A 22474-nucleotide genomic window follows, 5' to 3' on the forward strand; every position below is an offset into this window, starting at 1 on the left:
TTTGTTTTACATTAAAAAGTTCACAGTGGGCAGTTAGATACAACTAATCCAAAGATTTGTTTATGACTTTTTGTATTAAATAGAAAACCCTTAAACTGATAAATGAGACAGTGAAATTAGTATCGACTCGTTTATAAGAGAAATTAATAAGTAAACAGAATAATTTCTTAATAATATGTATGCATATTCTGCAGTCAAATGTCAAAGGGATCCCCCCACCATTGGGTGAGCGAGTGAGGGATCACATGTGACCGGTGGGCTGGTATACCTCATCCTCATTCGTCCCATAAATTCGGGGTGCACAACAGGCCTCAATATGGCCGATGTGCAAAAGGTCGCCCCTATGCACCGTTACCTAACCTAACCTGGCCACGAAATTGTAGAAGCTTTAGTGATTTGGATGAAAAGAGATAAAAAAATACTGTATTATATTGGATAAAAATAACTTTAAACTTGACTCTTCAAAAGCGCGGTCTTTTAATCATGACGTCATTAGGAGGGTTTTCAATCGTTTTACGTCATCGAATGTTTGCAGATTAGGATATTAGGAACCATCTATAGAAAAAAAATCATTATTTGTCAAAAAATTTCACATTTCCTCTATAGGCCTCTCTTAAATCAAATAAAAGTGTTCATAATATATTTAAAATGCAATTTATAAATTTTTGTATCCAGGTTTTGTATCTTAATTTTAGGTATCGTAAATCATTTGCTTCAATTTTAAATTCTGAGGAGTATTGAGTATAAAAGTGTTAAGTTTAACCTTCATTTTTTTGTCTCTCATTTCACGAAAATAATCTCACATCTCGATCGCGGAAAGGAGAAAAAATCAATAAACGAACTGGAAGAAGTTCGTTTGGGCATGCATCCTATCAAAACATGTCCCTACATGTTCCATACACATAAAAAGATTTGTCTGGTGGAACTTACTTACTTACTTACAAATGGCTTTTAAGGAACCCGGAGGTTCATTGCCGCCCTCACATAGGTGGAACAGTAGGCCTAAATGAAAAGTTACGTACCGTAACTGAAAGTATGCGGAATAGAAAGTGTAACTTATATATATATATATATATATATATATATATATATATATATATATATATATATACACACACACACACACACACACACACACACACACACACACACACACACACTTGATCTCATAACTTTAACTCAATTGTTGGACAGTGATGTATGTATATCAGTTGCATAATACTGTATTTGATTATTGTTTTATATACTATCTATTTAGTATTAATTTTATTGTTACTAGAAATTTAAATTAATTATTTGAAGCAAAAATATTTGAGAAATAGGGCATTTCTTCATAGAGAATCCATCAAATTGTCATACATTGTCTGACGCAAATATTATGAACTATAGTACGTAGTTACTTCAGCGCTTAGCAACCGACTAGAATCTTCCGACATCACGTGAGCGCGTGTGCGCAGAACAGAGACGCTGTGAGTCAGACCGCGCTTAGAACAGATGACCAGTACACTAATAGTGTCTGCGATCGGCTTTGAACGTCCTGCACTCCTTGCTGCATCTTCAGATCTGGATATGATATGATCCAAAAGGTAAAGTTAACAAACCTCAATATTTAAAATAAAATTGTAGGTTTTAAATTGAAGATTCGAATTGTTTAAGCATCAGTAATGTTACAAGATACTAACATCGTATTTGCACTATTACTATTTAACTTTATAAGGGGATTTTAAATAATTGATTAAATTTTAATGTCAAAAATATTGTTATATGATGTCTTATACAAGGAATGCATAATTATTTAAAAACTGATATAATGATTAATGAAATATTAGAACGAGTACAAAACTTGGTGTAACTATTAATCACAATATTTGGCTTTTCATATAAATATATTTAAAATAAATGCTTTAAAATCTTAGCTATATTATTAGGAATTAAAAATATTTATAAAACATTTCGACTTTGAAACTTTTTAATGATAAATTGCAATATGTCTCGGTAATTTGGTTTGCCACTTGCAATTCATATATTAATGAAATTTAAGTTTAAAAACGAATTTCAAGATACCTTTATTTTAAGAAATATTCGGTTTTGTGTAACAAAATTTCGTACAATAGTCTACTTGCTGAATTCATTTAACGTTTCTCGCCAGTCTTGGATTACTTGCAAGCAACATTTATTTTATAAAATATTCAGCGGTCTGCTGGATAATAGAGAAATAGTCGCAAATTCAGCTTAACTCAGGAACATCAAATTTACGAAGTTTGCAATTATTACTCTACAAAAAACCAAACTCGTCATCGCATAAAAATTCACCACTTTGTGTTCAAAATGCAATGAATTATGTAAAATATGGGATTTAGGTTTCATAATTTGTTATATTAACTACAAACTTTTATTATTAAAATAGATTTAAAATAATATTTTTATATATTTATTAGTAGGCCCTACGTATTTGATTTTCATTTTTACATTTTATATCTATTATGTCTACATTTATCTTTTTTTTTTTCTTTTAATAAAATTTTATTTTCATGACATAAGCGAATATAATTTTACTGCCTTTTGTAATTGGGGCTTTGTCTTTTATAGACAGATAAAATAAATAATTTAAAACTTGCTAAACTATTCGGACCTCAATTTTTGTAGCTCAACGGAAGTACACTCACGGAACCTGATATACAAAAAAGTATCTTCAGTCTTGTAAAACGTGACCCGGTTATTTAGTTCTATTACATTATATTGTATTTTGAATATTTTCAGTAGTGGTAGTCCAAATAGAAATGTCTGTCTCATAAAATGTTAAATATTTATGCATAAAAGTTATAATTCAATACATGTTAGAATACATATGGAAAGAAATCTGATATTGTCTGTGCCCAATACGAACGAAGAGAAGAACGGTCAAATTGTCCAACCTTTGAGAGCTCATTTGTGACGTTATGCAATTAGGCCAGTCTACGCTTGACGTATGATCTGACGTTTTATTATTAGGCAAGACGGTCGGTAAAATGGAACCAATATCCATGTCCAAATACTACGTTTCAAGTAATGATTTTTGCCCAGTTAGATAGATACTATAGACCGAGAAGTGATTCTTTGTAATTACATAAATTTAGAAATCATATTTTTGCTTTTTAAATAGTGTCCGAGAATTTTATATCCCATACCTTATCTTACTTCCATATACGCTTTTTTCGATACTTGCCTGACGTTTTACCTGAAAACAAAGCTTACAGCCCGACAGTTTTCATTTAGTTAAGATAAAACGCCCGTTTTACCGTTCATACAACAGAGCAATGTCAAACGTCATTAAGAGACTCAACATGAATATAGATATTAGGGAGAAGATTAATTCAAATTATAAAGTTATTGTTATACTTCTTTTCAATTATTTATAATTTATACTTATCTTTAAGATGGTTGATACAGTTTAAAATTTGACATTTTTAGTCTTTCCTTTGAAGCTGGACCTCTAAATGCGCGAGCATATTTGCATCCTGAAGTACGTAATACACACGCCTGGCGAAAGACGACTAAAATAAGCCTAGGATAAAGTAGATATGGTATTCTATAAGATGTAAAATCCATTGAAATACCCACATTTAATGTAGTTTATTTCAAAAATACTTGCAATATTTGGCAACTCGTACAGGTTTAAATTTTTTGTTGTTGGCATAATTAAACAATCTGAGGGACAGACTGTTAGATGGCATGTCGACTTCAATTTTCAGACTTTTAACTGCAAATGCAGTAATTCCGAATATTGAAAAAGGATAGTTTGAAATGAAACTAGACAAAATTTTGGTTATAGTTCTTCAAAGTATAAATTATTTATTTGTTTTTAGGTTTTTGAATAGTATAACTTAGTGATGTTTTTTTTTTCTATAATATAATTTTTTATTTTTCAGTTTTTTAAAAGTATAATTTATATTGATTTTGTTTTTTTAGTTTTTCAGTAGCATAATTCAATGATTTTGTTTTTTTTATTTTTTTCAGTAGTATAAGTTATTGATTTTGTCTTTTAGTTTTTGAATAGTATAATTTATCGATTTTGTTTTTTAGCTTTTCAGTAGCATAATTTAATGATTTTGTTTTTTTAGTTTTTCAGTAGTATAATTTATTGATTTTTTCTTAATTTTCAATAGTATAATTTATTGATTTTGTTTTTTTAGTTTTTCGGTAGCATAATTTAATGATTTTGTTTTTTAGTTTTTCAGTATAATTTATTGATTTTGTTTTTTTAGTTTTTCAGTAGTTTAGTAGTTTAAATAGTATAATTTTTTATTATTTTTTTACATTAGGCGTTTAAGTCTTAAAGTGATTTGTGAGGAGTACCGAAGTTATGGCGTAACACATTATTTTTAAACCTAATGTATAGGTAAATGTTTATTTTCAATATAAAAATTATTAATGGTTCACAATCAATCAACTTTTCACCTTTTTCGGTTCTTAAGAACCCCTTTCTTATATGTTCACGCTCACTTGTATGTATATTAAATAGTCAATACATATTTAGAAATTCAGTAACTACAATTATTATAATGGTTACTGACTTTGATTTACAGTATGTACTGTACATCCCTGATGTTTACGTTAGGACGCTATGTAGTGCATAGGCCTACGCTATGCGCTCGTGATCAAGGTCAAGCATTTCTGCTGCGGTTGGGGACTAATATCGTGTCATCCCTGCGTTTAGGCATTGGTACGGGTGTCTAACTACGCATTAGTGGGGAACAGATGATTTCAGATTGGATTACAGCCCACTACGTTTAAGAGTCGTCTTTATATAACATCTCTACCCAAGGATGAGTACGTGTTGTTAGCAAATAGCTGGATACACTACGAAGATAAATAATTTTATAGTATCGCAAAATATTTCCACAGTTTCTGTAGCTTTCACATTTTGTATCTTATAGCCGTGGGTTCCATTTTTATAACGTCTCTAAACATTTTCATGGTTTCAAATTTTATAATATCGCAAAACATTGTCATGGTTCCTATTTTTATATCATCGCAAAATCTTGTCATGGTTCCTATTTTTATAATATCGCAAAATCTTGTCATGGTTCCTATTTTTATAATATCGCAAAATCTTATGGTTCCTATTTTTATAATATCGCAAAACATTGCCATGGTTCCTATTTTTATAATGTCGCAAAATCTTGTCATGGTTCCTATTTTTATAATATCACAAAACATTGCCATGGTTCCTATTTTTATAATATCGCAAAATCTTGTCATGGTTCCTATTTTTATAATATCGCAAAATCTTGTCATGGTTCCTAATTTTATATCATCGCAAAATCTTGTCATGGTTCCTATTTTTATAATATCGCAAAATCTTGTCATGGTTCCTATTTTTATAATATCGCAAAATCTTGTCATGGTTCCTGTTTTTATAATATCGCAAAATCTTGTCATGGTTTCTATTTTTATAATATCGCGAAAAATTGCTACGATTTATATTTCTAAAATATCGCAAAATATTACCATGATTGCCATAGCTTTTAATTTGATAATATCCCAAAACATTTCCATAGGTTTTATTTTAGTTGTATCGTGTACTATTTGAATGGTTTTTGTTTTTGGATTTTCACATAGCATTTATGTAGTTTGTAATTTTATAGTATCGCAAAACATTTCAATAGTTTCTATAGCTTTTATTTTTGTTGTATCGTTTACCATTTCCATAATTTTTAATTTTACAGTATCACGAAACATAGCCATAGTTTCCATTGCTTTTAATTTTATGGTATAGCAAAATAGTTTCCATAGTTCTTACTTTTGTTGTATCATGGTACTACTTCCATGATTTTTATTTTTTATATTTTGGCTAAGCATTTTCAAGGTTTCTAATTGTATAGTATCGCATTACATTTCTATAGATTCCATAACTTTTATTTTTGTTGTATCGTGTACCATTTCCATATCATCTCAAAACGTTTCCATCAATTTTAATTTATAGTATCGCAAAACATTTCCATTCTTTCCGTAGATTCCATTTTTCTTTTAATTCATGAGTTTTCAAGTTTTTTTTTTAATTTGTATAATATCGTAAAACGTTTTCAAAATTTTCATAGGTTTTTTGTTGTATACAATTTCAGTGTTTATATTTATAGCCTATAGTAGGCCTATCTCAAAACATTTCCATGTTTTTATTTTCATAGTATCGAAAAACATTTATTTTTCCTGGATAAACTCGAAATAAAGTAATGACAAAGAAGATATCAGAACTTTAACGGACAAAACTGGACATTCTTGTGATGAATCTGCTACTGTGACATATCGTCTTTGTGTGACGAAAAGCTCTGCGGTAAGCAAACCGTGACAAATCATTACGTTGATGAAGCATTTGTGACGAGAACCTCTAAACTCCATATTAACTTCTTAGGAAATAATCTTGCGTGAATCCTACTATAACTACTATTTAGAAAAGACCCGATTTTGTCCGCTTCACTTCAATGGACCCTTGTACAGATGTCCAGATTAGTTTTATACCAGAGCAGCGGTACATGTAGTCGAATGTTTTGAGGTGGTTCCATGATGGTTTGAGGAAGGATTATCGATAATTACTCTGATCTTTGTAAATCCCGGGTGTCTGTTTATATCGACAACATAATAGGTGGATTATGTGATACCTGATACATACAGTGTGCAATCTTCATTTGTTCGTGTGTAGGCCTACGAATAGTAAAGGGAGATATGTAGCATTGTCATAGAAACTTACTGCTAGAGTACCAAATCAGGGTAATGGATTGACCTGTCGTGAACTTTGACCTGAATCCCTTGCAGCATGTATAGGACGTGCTGAAGTCTTCGGAAGCGACCTGACTCTGGAGCAGCTTGTCGAGGTCTCTTTTGAAGGATGGGAGGTTATACTCCGAAGGGTACACACGGTACTAGACGTGAAAATAGATTTGAAGTTATTTTTTGTCAGATATTGCGAACATTGCTTCAGTGCTAGAAGTTTTTCCACATTGGTTTAGATACAGTTGTACTCTATTTGGATAAAGATGAAAGGTAGATAATATTGACGCCAGAATACTTGACAGATGCATTACTTAAGAGTAATGCTGTGTTGCTTCTAAAATTTTTTTCCTACAATAATCAGAAAAATATACACATTTTTAATTAACATACTGTTTCCAAAATATCGGAGGGGTGATAATAGAAGGAAGAAGGATAAATTGCATAAGGTTTTGTTATTATATGGCATTGTTAGTAGAATAGAAGACTATATTAAGGGACATGCTTTTGGAGCTAAATGATAGCTATGAGCAATGCGCGATGAAGATACATGCAAACAAGTGGAAGACAGTGGTTATCGAAAGAAAAATAAAGGTGAACGTGCGAATTCGAAATGAGGCAGTGGAAAAAGTTTACGGTTTGAAATGTTTGGAGTGTACTATAAGCAGTAACATGATCTGCTGCCAAGAAGTCAAAAGGAGAATAGCAAAGGAAGCTTTTAATAGAGGATCTCTGGAGAAAGAACTAAAGAACATACTAGTGAAATGCTTTGTGAGGAGTGTGACATTGTATGTGTCAGAAATATGGACATTACGACGAAGTGAAGAGAAGCGACTAGAAGCATTTGAAATGTGGATATGAAGAAGAATGGGGCGTGTGAAATGGACAGAAATAATAAGAAATGAAATTGTTGGAAATAGTAGGTGAAGAAAGAATAACGCTGAAACTGATCAGGAAGAGAGAAAGTGTCTGGGTCACTGGGTACTACTGAAGGATGCACCGGAAGGAATGGTGAACGGGAGAAGAGTTCGGAGCAGAAGAAGATATCAGATGATAGACAATATTGATACATGAAACGTATGCGGAGACTAAGAGAAAGGCAGAAAATAGGAAAGATTCGAGAATGCTGGGTTTGCAGCGAAAGACCTGCCATGGGGCATAAAACTGGGTGAATGAATCCTGGCTATAAGGCGAAACGAAGTTCATTTAGTTCATGGACGTTCCTTTCTATTTTCTTATACTCAACAATAATTGATGCTGTCCTGAGCAAGATATGTACTCCTCTCCCTATTCCACTTCCCTGTGGTATTTCTTCTCCTATCCTAATTTTGACTCGTTTTGTATGATTACTTAATATATTTATGAATAATGCTTTAAAAACGTTTTAGGTCTTGTTGCTATATGGAGAAACAATTATCACATCGAAATATTCTTAAAATTAATATCAAAGAACAGAAAAAATAATATGCTCGCTATTACCTTCTACACCTTGTTTCACATGCAAAAAGTTGCAATAAGTTGAGGAAACTTACAGGTGCATAATGGTCCAATAGGTCAATTAACTAGCTATCAGTGTATCAATTTTTGGAAATGGGGGAGAGTTAGATTTTCATAGAAATAGCGTTAGATTATTATTTTTGGATATTGGACTTATTCTTAGAGTGCTTTAGTTGCATTGTCATTCTTCATTATTTTTCATTATCCGCATATTGACGTCTCATTGAACACATTTATCCTGTAAACATTCTCCTATTACTTTTTCTAACAAAATCTTCAAACTTGTTTTCCAGCATGGAGCACACAGTCCACCCAATCAGACTTCTCGACATCGCATTACGAGCTTTGGAGAAGTATTTGTCGGATTTTATGAGGAGACTTGTGATGAACCCCAGTCTACCAGTAGGTAGAGATCTCAAGTACCATTATTATCAGGACCCGTGCAGACGTCTGGAGGAATTCCTCAGTGACCCTGGTAGACGCCTGGAAAAATATCTTGAAAATCCCTGCATTTGTCTGAAGAAGTACCTGGAGAATGTTTGCCCGTGTTTGGAAGATTACCTAAAATATCCTTGCAAACGTTTTGAATACAATGAGCAGAGTCCATGTGCATGTTTGAATGAATATCTGAAGAATCGTTGTGAATCAGTGACAGCATTTAAGAATCCTCGTGTTCGTTTTCAGTTGTACCTCAAACGTCCTTGCAAATGTCTTGAATCGTACATAAAGAAATATGACTCAAGTGGAATTTCCGATCAAATTGCGGTCGTTCTCGCGAGGTGTGTGAATAACACATATAATGAACTCATGAATACTATAGACTTCAAAAATATCTGCGAGGAAGTAGCACCTCAAGTGTTGAAATCGGTTATAACGCCATTTGCTGATAAATTTGAATGTTTTGTTGAAGATGGACATCCGTCCTTACTTGACTATTATAAAGTGAGAAAGAGTGATCTCATTTACAAATCTCTTTCTCTCTTTGACAATTTGAGAGTACTGAAGATAGAACCGTTGCATCGAACGCTCAGCATGAGTTTGGCAGTTGAAAACACTGGGGACACACTGCAAGTGTTCTCATCGAAGTCGTCTTGTGATGCTGATGTGAAGACTTTAGCTGAACATTGTAAGAATTTGAAATCTCTGGATATCAGCCAGTCGTCTCTGGTTACAGATAGGATTGCAGAATTTGTTCTGAAATTTCCTAACCTCGAAGAACTTAATTTGTGTGACTTAACTCAATTTACTGCAGCAGGATTACAAAGTATTATAAAAGGTCTCTCCCAAACACAGGAGTCTTATGATGGAAAAGAAATTGCAAGAAATAAAGATGAACAATATCCTGCTTTTGAGGATTTGAGTAGCGAACACAATCTCCAGGTTGAAGAATCTAACTTAAGGAGTGACGTAGTTATAACACCAAGTTCAAGTACAGAATATTGTTGTCCATGTGTTTTAGAATTAAGTGTACTTACGACAGATACGTCAATAAGTGATGAATCAGTTACTGATATCAATTCTTCACAAACTAGAGATTCCAGTATTGAACAGAATAAATCTCAAGGAACAGTAGAAAAGGAACTGATAACCAGTCGCTCCGAACGAATTAAACTTTTCGGTTGCAGTAATCCTTCAGATGAAGACATACACATACTTTCCGAGAAGTTCCCAAATATAAATTCTCTTGTGCTGTCAAATGTCATGGAGACTTCGCTATCTCCTTTAAGAAAACTGAAATTTCTGAACAAATTTTCCTTGCGAAAATCAAAATTTCAGCTCCTTGAAGATTTACTTGAAGCTATAGGACGCCAACTTAAGTGTTTAAATATTACAGATGTTTCTGAAACGAAGTTGGAATTTATCGCTGCAAATTGTCTTGATTTGCAATGCCTTCACCTGTGCTTTCAAAAACAGTCGGAACTTGTTCTTCCTAGAACATCTGGACAGCTTTTTGTGCCTTCATTTAATAATGTTACTCGTCTTCAGGTTCACTTGATAAACAAAGTTCTTGCTGAATTCGTTATTACCGGATTCGAAAACGTGAGGAACTTGTTCGTATCTTACACATACGGAGATGACACTTTGCTTGAAACCATTCTTCAACGGAAACATATGAAAGATTTACAGGAAATTTTCTGGGGAAATGAATTAGTTATTCGATTTTCTGAAGAATGTACGACTGTGTATGAGTTTTTATCTTTGGGGAAAATATCGATTGACAGTTTTAAGCCATGCATGAAATGACAACGAAGTAAATTAAGTTTTCAGATAGAGTGGGAACTACAATTTTATACATTTTAGCAATTCTTATGTTTTTCCCTGTATGTAACATTAAGCGAAAGCTGTATACTATTGACCACATACATATTTAAAGTATGAATGTTTAGCCTTGTTGTACAATACAACTTCTAGACAGTCTGAATTGATGTATTGCTTTGTGTTATATTTGTCTGTCTCACTTTTGCTTTTGCAGTTAGTTTTCTTAAAAGTAATTTAGATTTATCTCGTGACATTATAAACTTACACTGTTTCAAACTATATTATCAGCGTAATGAAATACCATGCGACACAAAAGTCAATTGCGAAATAGGTAAACCATTCATATATACATTAAACTTGGCAAGTAACTTGTGTCAAACAATAGATTCTGTTTTGCATTTCGTTTCATATGGGTAAAAGTCTGCTTTTTGAACTTGAAACATTACCGAATTACTTCTGATTAGATTAATTTAATAATTGCTGAGATAAATCTAAATCATGTTCTAAGGTCTTTCTAATACAGACCAGTTTTACTTAATTCACTCATAGGCCTATTCAGTGTTTTAATATAATTATTATAGAAAAAAAGGCGGTTTTTGTGTACAATATATTGGATGCATTAGTGGTTATATTACAATAGACAAATAACACTTATATCTACTTAAAAACAAACTTACATATTTAACATACGTCCTCCACCCTCTTTGCATTTATATTTTCTATGACCAGACAAACTGGTGCTATGTGAAAGAACACTACATACTATCTTAACTATGAAAACTATTGTTGCATAACAATTTCGTCCACCAATGCTTTCAGTCCTCACTTTCCAAACGTAATTGTTTGATAGGTTTCATAGTTTTTGTACACAGTGAATTATACTATAAGGGTTGTTCAAAAATTTTACCATGTCTAAGCCTGAATATGTTTCGATTGGTAATTACATAATGCCTAAATTTTTTGTGTTACGTATAACAACCAGCAGGTCACATTTCAAGCCTATTCAGTATTTTAATAATTATTATAGAAATAAAGTCAGGTTTTATGTACAATATATTGGATGCATTGGTAGATGAAGTTGTTAATTACAAATATTACAATGGAAAAATAATACTTCTATCCACTTAAAAACAAACTTACATCTATGAAAACTATTATTGCATATCCATTTCATCCACTAATGCTTTCAGTCCTCACTTTCAAACATCATTGTTTGGTAGGTTTTGTAGTTTTTGTACACAATGATTTATACTATAAGTGTTGTTTAATAATTTTACAATGTGTAAGAGTGAATAGGTTTCGATTGGTAATTACATAATACCTAAATCTTTTGTGTTATGTATAACCAGCAGGACACATTTTATTAGCTCATTTCCAATATTATGATTTCATTTTGAAATTATGTGCATTATCGCTGAATAATAATTTTTAGTGAATTTACTAGTTTAAGGTCTGGAGGGAATTAACAGCACTGTAGATTTAATAAACCTATTTTTATGACTTTATGAAGAATTGAATTAATATGAAAAAGTTCTACAAGACTGTTTCCTTGAGTGTGTTTTGTGGAAAGCATTTTATTGTGACAATTGTTTTACAATGTATTTCTCAATGAAAGTTTTTGATTTGTTTGTATTGTTTTATGTCTTATTAAAAGTAGGTAACAACAAACTGATTAATTTTTTTAAATATAAAAATTTACCTTCATTTTCCTTCATTTTAGTCTTCAATCAAGTAATCTATTTCATCACTTAGAATTAATATTTTATCAACTGCAGGAATATTGTTCAATTCTACATGATCCTGAATAAAAAAAAATGCAACAGCTTTGTTGAATCTGTCCGTCTTTGTGTGTTTTTATGCAAGATTTAAATTTTCTTGTGGATTGAAATCCAGAACTAATTAAGCACTTGGCTCATTAAATGTAAAATTTCAACTTATTCTCTACTTGAAATCAATTTTGTGTTCTATTAATTCTATTGAGAAAATGAGTTGGTATATAACAGATTCTATGAAATTATTTATAAACAATGTCACTGAAGCTTTGGTAATTATGCTGTAATTAGTATCTTATCCCATTCAGCCTTAATTTCAGTTTCTTCTTTCAGATTTCTTAAGATACTCAATTCAAAGGCACATAAAAAGTTCGATATTATCACTATATGTGGGAACTTAGTAGCACCTTGCGTTAAAATTGAACAGGGGGAGCATACATTTTAGATTAGAGGATGTAAAGGTACTTGCCCTTTCTAGAATTTATTAATATTATATTTATTTCGAACAGGAACTTGTGCCACAGAAAATTCCTTTATATATATATATATATATGTATATATATGTATATATATATATATATATATATATATATATATGTGTGTGTGTGTGTGTGTCCGGGAAAGACCAGACGAAAAATAAATAACTATATCTCTGAAACTATTGCATTTATTGTCGTGATATTTTCACACTTACGAAGAGAAACACAATAAGTTGTAATGTACCTCTATATGACTACCATATGTGGCCAGGGCTATGTCCAGGCGATACTCAATCTCCTGCCACACACACGACAGCATCTCCGGTGTGACTAGACCTATTGCTTCATAGATTCGGCCTCGTAACTCACGTCCTTCATAAACCCCACAGAAAGAAATCCAGTGGGGTCATGCCCGGCGACCGTGTTGGCCATAGTGTAGGTCCGTCTCTTCCAATTCAACGGTCAGGAAACGTGTCATCGAGGAAAGCGCGCACATGGTTAGCATAGTGTGGGGGGGGGCTCCGTCCTGTTGAAACACGGTTTCTGGTGGCAGTTGTGGGACAATGTAATTTCGCAGCATATCCAGGTATGTGTTACCTGTCACTGTGAGCTCTTGTCCGTTTGGAAACGACGTTGTACACACTTGACTGACTTAAATTCAACCAGTCATAAAACGCATTCTGTTTTTTCTACTGTGGTAAACATTGTTCGGCTGGTACACGCACAACTTGGTTTTCCAGCTCTGACAGCAAGGTTCTCTATATACGCTGCGCAGAACGAGCTTTTTCTCGTTTCTCCTTGCGCAATGGTATGCGCACGCGTGGAACATGCTGCTAGGTAACAAAACTTACAGAGTTTGTCTTTCTAGCTGTGAAAATATTGAAGTAATAATTGTAACAGTTTAAGGCCCAATTGTATAAAACTCCCTGACTAAAGATCAACTTTGATCGAAGATCGAAAAGTAAACAGAGTTCAGACACTTCTTCTATTGCATAAAACTTTTCTGCGATCAAATTACCTTGGTTCAAATGCAATCTAAGTTCACGTGAAAAGGATTTGGCAACATCGCATAAACAGGTGAAATACGTGATGCGCGGACCATGTTATACAGGTTTGTTCAGTGTTGCCAATCTAGCGATTTTAACTCTTTTTCAACAAGTTTCTTTTAACTTTTCTATTGCTTAAATAGAGATTTAGTGACCTTTTTAGCACCCCATAGTGACAAAATTTAATCTTTCTTTGTTGATAACGAGAAATCTAGCGGCTTTACAACTACTTTTTGGCGACTTTCCGTATTACACTCTGTTGGAGACACTGTTTTTTTTTTGCAATGTAAATAATGGCGGACAATAAGAAGAAGGTTGACTGTTCTCCAAGTTGTTATCATGTTATGGTGTTTGATACTGCTAAACATAATAAAGCTTTATAAAACGACAATTTTCGTTTAGTAATACAGTTAATTGAACATTTATGAATGTACTTATCATATCCATTAATAATTAATGGTTTTTATAAACATAATATAATTATAGGTTATGTTATTTGATACTGCTGAACATGATAGAGCCTTTTAAAATATAAGAATGTTTGTGTATTAAGGCAAGAAATTGAAAGAAATATATATAAATATACCTAACATATCTATTAATATTAATAATAATGGATATTTTATTTGCACAATCTGTCACTCGTATATTTCAAACAGAAAAGAAATAACTGAACTTGGATCATCTAACTTAATCGGAGAAATTTCTTCAGTCAAAGTTGACTTTAGTTTGAGACAAATTAATCTCAGATTAGACTTTATACAACACAAAATTCCAAGTTCAGCTGAAACAAGGATCAATTTAACTCTGATCTAAGATTAAATGGTTTATACAATCGGGCCTAAGACAGTGGTTGCCAAAGTCCACGAAATTGTGACATAATAGAAATGCAACCCGCACACCACTATCGCAGGGACAGGGACGTAGTGGGTATCTCCTCAGGTGATGCAGTGAATAACAGTGCAGAGACGGACTGTGTGACCAAAAAACAAAAGCAATATAATATTCTTCTACTTATTAACTATACACACTTTTTTTCATGTTAATTTTTTATCCTCCTATTCATTATTTTTGTATTATTAATGAAATAACATAAATATATTTTCTTATTTACCATAAAAAGAACGTGTACTTTACATCAGCATATTCAGGGACATCATTTTATTTTTACTAGCATTTTTAATATTAAACTGGCTATACCTTTGGATCAACGCCGTTTGCTACCCCTTCCACGACTGGAGTTCGATGATACTGGCGTAATATACAAGCAAATCACTTCACTAGATATAGGAGGGTAGACAAGTAGTTCATCCATTTACGTAAACTAAGAAATATCGCGCTTTTGAGTTTAATCATTTTCATTAGGTTTTTGTTTAATCAAAATACAGTACATGATTAACAATGAGTGTTTTTACTCACGAACAGAGCTGTCCATGTGGACGTATTCATTATGCAGTGTATATTATACTGTCTACAGCACATTAGCGTACAATATAGAGAATGAAGTGAAATTGAAAAATAATCATAATATGGATATTTAAACACATTTTTGAAAATGGTGGCCGTTCATTTCGATACACGCTTCAGTTTTAATGTACATATTATCGCATTATAGATTATTGTATCTAATCCCAATTACCAGTTTCGTCCTTCGTATTAGTAACTCATGTTGAAATAATTCTGTACCTACTCTATAAAAGAGTACCTTACGTACTGTAAATTCAATCTTCACTTCTGCCCGATCCGAAAAGATAAAATTACTCAGACATGCTATCTACTGTTCGTCCAAGTGGTTATGTCGTAAGGTCGTAGAAAGGGAGGAAATCACGTGACAATTACTTAACGAGGCCCTTTTACTTAAGTTATTTTAAACAGTCGTATAATATTACGTAGACGTCCAATCCCTAACAAAAATTAATGTTCTCAGAAAAGAGCTAAGACAGCCCACCCACTAGCAAGCGAATAAGAGCTGGTGGGGGAAACGGGGTGCGACGTAGGCAAATGGACGACAGTAGGCCTACCTGTGCGAAAATGATTCAATATTGAAAGCTCTTTCGTCACTGGAAAACGCGAACATATTTTTGGAACGTACTGTTTACTATGACTGTAAGGCTACTATGACTGTATATGCGATCTTGGATCTGTGTGAAGGACTGTTGAACTTCATTAGTAGAACGGGTGGGAGTGAAGTACATTAAATAAAAACTCAGGTACAATAAAAATTGAAGTAAAAATAAAATGATGTCCCTGTATTTGAAATTAGAAGAACGTACCAGCCTGGTCACGAAGTTGTAAATTACACTACATTGACTACATACTTAAAATAAAACGTCGAAGTATTTTACTCCGATTATGACATAGAAGCCGACACTTTTTATTGTTTATTTATTAATGTAATATTCAAGTTACACGTAACGGCGTGGTAGTCTTCATAACAAGAAGATTAATGACAACGTACATTGTTCTTTTATACTTCATTTAAAATTCTCATATTTTTGCCATCTGCACAAAATAAATACTTTTCCTTCCATGCCCCTTAAAATTAAGTTTTTACTTACTATCTGTTTTCGAAAATACATCGAAATATATTATCCTACACACTTGTAACATTACATGCGCACGTCCGCTGCTGATAAATGTCTTTACTTATATCGAAGTGATGGCTGTAAACAGAGGGTGGGGGTATGATGCCATGGTTACGCTTGAGTGGAGGCAGGGGCATGTGTCGTGACACGGCTTTTGGCGATCACTGGTTTAAGATATACAATTACTTCTTTTTCGTCAGGTCTTTCCCGGACACTCTGTATGTATATGTATGTATATATATATATATATATATATAGTGAACCGTAAGTAATGTCACTAATTTCGAGGGAGTATTCTTTGAGATACTTCAAACAAAAAGTTATACACTAATCTCGTTAATCCGAACTACGCTAATCTCGAAATCTGGTTAATCCAAACAAAATTATTTTAAGAAAAAAAAAAAAAAAATAAATCGTAATAGTACAAAGTAGCGAAAAGAAAAAATGTATAAATTCACTTAATTTCTTTTACTTTAAGAAATTATAAAAATAGTACATTCAAGGGTACTTACAACAATTAGTGTTTTCTGTACATGATTTACACATCTGTCATGCTCATAAAATCAGTAATTTTCTGTTGTAATGAAGTGAAGCTGTTGGTCGTGGTTCTAAAAATAGCAACAGGGTACTCCCACCACCGTATCTCAGCGCTCGTGAATAGCATGCATTGCATTATAGGAAATATTTCGGTTAATCCGAAAATCTTTGTAATCCGAATGGGTCTTGGTCCGAATTAGTTCCGATTAACGATACTTTACTGTATATAATTTTGTCGTTTTTGCTTCCTTTTCGAGAAGAAAATTATTTTATATGAAACATTTCATATCATAGGCCTATTGTGGTAAAGCTACTGAATTAATTTCCAGTAGGCTATGCTCAGTCAACTTAAGAGAGCAATGTATTAGGATAATAAACGATTGAAAGAATTTTAGTTTTGTCCTTTAAATGTGCAGAAATTTGATCTAAACAAATGCAACTTTTTGTTCTGAAAAGTAATTTAAAATGTTACATTTGTTCGGATCAAATTTCTGCACATTTAAAATAAGGAAATAATAGTACATTATGCAACGAGACTATAATGAAGGTAATTAAGAAGCGAGTATGGATATTTATGAAACGAGCGCAAGCGAGTTTCATAATTTTTATACGAGCTTCTTAATTACCATTATAGGCGAGTTTCATACGACTTTTTATGCTCGACCATATTTCTAACTTGATATTATTAATTTTCTTTGTATCTGACCTTAGCCAATGTCCCGTATATTATGAGATGTGCGCAGACGCGAAAGTATTGATTTTTTTCCGAGGAACAGATGTTCACATTGACCTTGCTAGGCCATAAGAACCTACAGAGATAACATTAAAATTAAATTAGACATTGAAAAACGAGATGACAAATTGAATTTATTTGAATATTATTTACAATTAACGCTAATTATTATAGTAACAGAACATAACCTTCTGCGACAGTATTGGATTTCCAGCCTCCGTGACTTTCCGCTAATTCTCTTTCGATTGCATATCCGAGAATAATCGATACTTGCGGTTTTATAACGGTAGAAAGCTGACCTATCATTGGCTGAACAGTTGTAACCTGAGTCGTCATTGGCTGAAAGACCTGACCTTTAATGAGTAGGTGTATTTTAATGACATACATTAAAGGTCTGCTACCAGGTGTATAATTACTACATTTCGGCATGGTCGAGCATAAAATTATTTATGCATTTAGGACAATGCAAACATGCTGTATTCAGGACAATGGTACACAGATTACTCAACATGCCCATGAGCCAACAACACTACAATGAAGAAGTGAACACAATCAAATACATAGCACAAGCAAATGGTTGCAATCCAAACATAATAGACAACATAAGGAAGACAAAACAAAAACTCAACAAACACACAAAACACAACACAAACACAAGAGCACAAGAAATACATCACACTAACATACGAAAACAAAAACACACATAAGATCGCATCCTCATTCAGAAAACAGAAATACAACATAGCATACAGAACAGAAAACACACTACAAAGACATCTCAACACACAAACAACACAAACAAATAAATACAACCACACAGGAGTACACAAGCTCACATGCAATAGTTGCGACAGTTTCTACATTGGACAGACAGGCAGATCATTCCAAACTCTATACAAAGAACACATTAAAACAATAACCAGAAGACACAATACATCTACATACGCCGAACACATAACTAATGCCAACCACACATACAATAACATAAATACAAACATGGAAATCCTACACATACAATCCAAAAACCAAAAACTCGACACACTAGAACAATATGAAATATACAGACACACTAAAACACACCCTGATCAAATACTCAACACACAGATCAATTTCAGAACATACACTATTTGACTCAACTCTTCATCACACGAACGCGCCCACACAACAAGCAGCGAATTTGAGATGACGCCGAGACACAGAAGGCTCTGAATATGGTGTCAAGTAGCACCGAAACAGCTGTAAGCCGCACATGCTTATTTAATTAACACGAGTAAGATCGCCATTTAATCAATTATTTAAAATTGTCATTTATTTTCATAATACACTGCTCTCTTAAATGAACTGAGCATATCGGGAATTAAATCAATGGCTTTCCCAAAAGACGCTATGAAATATTTCATATAAAATAATTTTTATCTTGAAAAGGAAGCAAAAACAAACAAAATTTCATTAAACTTTTTTTTGAAATACCTCAAAGAATAACCCCTGAAACTGACCTTACAGTTCACTAACAGTAGTACTGTCTGTGTAGGTTTTGCATTATGATTGAGCTATTGGCGAAAATCATTACGTCACGGTCAAGGTTTTATTTAATATACCATCTATGCTTATCCTTTTAACAAATTTATTGGTTTTTCAATACCTTGTTACATATATTTTGAATCGAACGTTTTCGGCTCTATTGAGCCATCATCAGAATCATTTATGCCCATATGCATGATAAAGGTACACATATAATGCAATACAAGTAAACTCAATTAATATCAAATAACATGATTCTATGTAAAACAATAAATATATGGCGATATTACATTATTATATAAAAAACTGGCTATATAAGCCAGATTCAAGTGTTAAAATATATAATGTAATATCGCCATATATTTATTGTTTTACATAGAATCATGATATTTGATATTATTTGGGTTTATTTGTATTGCATTACATGTGTACCTTCATCATGCATATGGGCATAAATGGTTCTGATGATGGCTCAATAGAGCCGAAAACGTTCAATTCAAAATATATGTAACAAAGTATTGAAAAAGGATAAGCATAGACGGTATATGAAATAAAACCTTGATTGTTATTATTAATAAATCAGCTTATCGGTCTCAACATGCCTTTCAAATTACGTCACAGCCCAATTCATTAATCTCTGAAAAATGATTACACAGTCGTAATTGACACTTTTCGCACCCATACGATTGGGAATACGCCTAAAATAAATATCGATGTATTTGATAAGTCAATGCAAATGCTTGAAGCTCGAGTTATTAAACAGCGACAGGGGAGGCAGACAACACTAGAGAAGGGAACTACCAACATAGCTTGCACGGAGAATACCCACCTTTTTATATGAACTGGAAAAATTCTCATCCTATAGTTCCGCTACTGCTGTTGTGTGGCGACATGGGATGCATCGTAGGAACAAGCATTTTACACTGCTGCCATCTTCTGTTCATCAACGACATCGTTTACTTTAACTCTCGTTTCATTTTCGGTGATGTGGATTTATGCCATTTTGTGGTAGAGATTAGATTGTACTTGCTTACAAATGGCTTTTAAGGAACCCGAATCTTCATTGCCGCCCTCACATAACCCCGCCATCGGTCCCTATCCTGTGCAAGATTAATCCAGTCTCTATCATCATATCCCACCTCCCTCAAATCCATTTTAATATTATCCTCCCATCTACGTCTCGGCCTCCCTAAAGGTCTTTCTCCCTCCGGTCTCCCAACTAACACTCTGTATGCATTTCTGGATTCGCCCATATGCGCTACATGCCCTGCCCATCTCAAACGTCTGTATTTAATGTTCCTAATTATGTCAGGTGAAGAATACAATGCGTGCAGTTCTGCGTTGTGTAACTTTCTCCATTCTCCTGTAACTTCATCCCGCTTAGCCCCAAATATTTTCCTAAGCACCTTATTCTCAAACACCCTTAACCTATGTTCCTCTCTCAGAGTGAGAGTCCAAGTTTCACAACCATACAGAAGAACCGGTAATATAACTGTTTCATAAATTCTAACTTTCAGATCTTTTGACAGCAGACTGGATGATAAGAGCTTCTCAACGGAATAATAACACGCATTTCCCATATTTATTCTGCGTTTAATTTCCTCCCGAGTGATTAGATTGTACACTTTGCTCAAAATTCTATAGCATTTTAAAGTGAAAACGCTGATATCTTATTGAAGTCCTACACTACAACTCCTCAGGTGCGTCATCTCTGGTTACGACTAGGACAGAAAAATATATCATAGGATCTTTTGATTTCATCCTCTTCATGGAAATAGTCAACCTTTCGATACTTGCGGACCGGTAAAAGTCGGGCAGAAATGTTGGGGACCAGCAAAATAAAAAATAAAAAAAACGCTATTTTTTAATTACAAATTGAACATTTATTCATAGAACTACATTTAAAATTGCGGAAACCATAAAACACGTTAGAGTAAAAAAAAAAAAAAGACAGTCTGAATACTGCAGCTTTGGAGCATTTCTTCATTGAATCTGCTACTTTTTACGCGGAATTAAATTGCCTCCTCACTACGTATGTGGAGGTTGGTTACTTATGAATTTATCGCCACATAAAAATGCAACACACACTCACCTTTGTCTCCTTTTTCTAGTCTTCTCCTTGTTCTCCTAGTCTTTCCCTGTTCTTCTTGTCCCTTCCTCGTCTTTCCCTTATTTTTCTGGTCTTCCCCTTGTTCTCCAGATCTTTCCCCTTGTTCTCCAGATCTTTCCCTTGTTCTGCAGGTCTTTCCCTTGTTCTCCAAGTCTTTCCACTGTTCTGCAGGTTTCCCCCCTGTTCTACAGGTCTTCCCCTTGTTCTGCAGGTCTTTCCCTTTTCTTGCAGGTCTCTCCCTTGTATTGCAGGCCTTGCCCTTGTTCTCCAGTTCTTCTATTTGTTCTCCAGGTCTTCCCCTTGTTCTGCAGGTCTTTCCCTTGTTCTCCAAGTCTTTTCCTTTTTCTGCAGGTCTTTCCCTTGTTCTTCAGGTCTTACCCTTGTTCTTCAGGTCTTCCCCTTGTTCTCCAGATTCCCCCATGTTCTTTCGGTATTCCCTCTGTTCTCCTGATCTCCCCTTGTTCTCCTCGTCTTCACCTTGTCTTCCCTTGTTCTTCCTGATATCTCCTCGCCTCCACCTCGTCTCCACCTTGTCTTCCCTTGTTCTTCCAGATCTCTCCTCGTCTCCACCTTGTCTTCCCTTGTTCTTCCTGATCTCTCCTCGTCTCCACCTTGTCTTCCCTTGTTCTTCCTGATCTCTCCTCGTCTCCACCTTGTCTTCCCTTGTTCTTCCTGATCTCTCCTCGTCTCCACCTTGTCTTCCCTTGTTCTTCCAGATCTCTCCTCGTCTCCACCTTGTCTTCCCTTGTTCTTCCTGATATCTCCTCGCCTCCACCTCGTCTCCACCTTGTCTTCCCTTGTTCTTCCAGATCTCTCCTCGTCTCCACCTTGCCTTTCCTTGTTCTTCCTGATCTCTCCTCGTCTCCACCTTGTCTTCCCTTGTTCTTCCTGATCTCTCCTCGTCTCCACCTTGTCTTCCCTTGTTCTTCCTGATCTCTCCTCGTCTCCACCTTGTCTTCCCTTGTTCTCCTGGTCTCCCCTTGTGATCCTCGTCTCCACCTTGTCTTCCCTTGTTCTTCCTGATCTCTCCTCGTCTCCACCTTGTCTTCCCTTGTTCTCCCTGTCTCCCCTTGTTCTCTTCGTCTCCACTTTGTCTTCCCTTGTCCTCGTCGTCTCCACCTTGTCTTCCCTTGTTCTCCTGGTCTCTCCTTGTTCTCCTCGTCTCCACCTTGTCTTCCCTTGTTCTCC

The 22474-nt window shown here is 34.1% G+C and overlaps 1 protein-coding gene across 1 annotated transcript; it reads left to right on the plus strand.

Annotated features, from left to right (window-relative positions):
• Window positions 1–1414: 1414 nt before the first annotated feature.
• Window positions 1415–12160, plus strand: LOC138701169 (uncharacterized). Its single transcript, XM_069827792.1, has 2 exons — window positions 1415–1586; window positions 8538–12160. The coding sequence occupies exon 2, from the start codon at window positions 8539–8541 to the stop codon at window positions 10486–10488; it is 1950 nt and encodes a 649-aa protein (XP_069683893.1). The 5' UTR covers window positions 1415–1586; window position 8538; the 3' UTR covers window positions 10489–12160.
• The last annotated feature ends 10314 nt before the right edge of the window (window positions 12161–22474 follow it).

Source organism: Periplaneta americana, chromosome 6 (genome assembly GCF_040183065.1).
Source record: "Periplaneta americana isolate PAMFEO1 chromosome 6, P.americana_PAMFEO1_priV1, whole genome shotgun sequence".
Classification (NCBI taxonomy): domain Eukaryota; kingdom Metazoa; phylum Arthropoda; class Insecta; order Blattodea; family Blattidae; genus Periplaneta; species Periplaneta americana.

What these genes read in the sequence shown, in the direction of transcription:
- LOC138701169 (XM_069827792.1), top strand. Translation starts at nt 8,539, where the DNA reads ATGGAGCACACAGTCCACCCAATCAGACTTCTCGACATCGCATTACGA.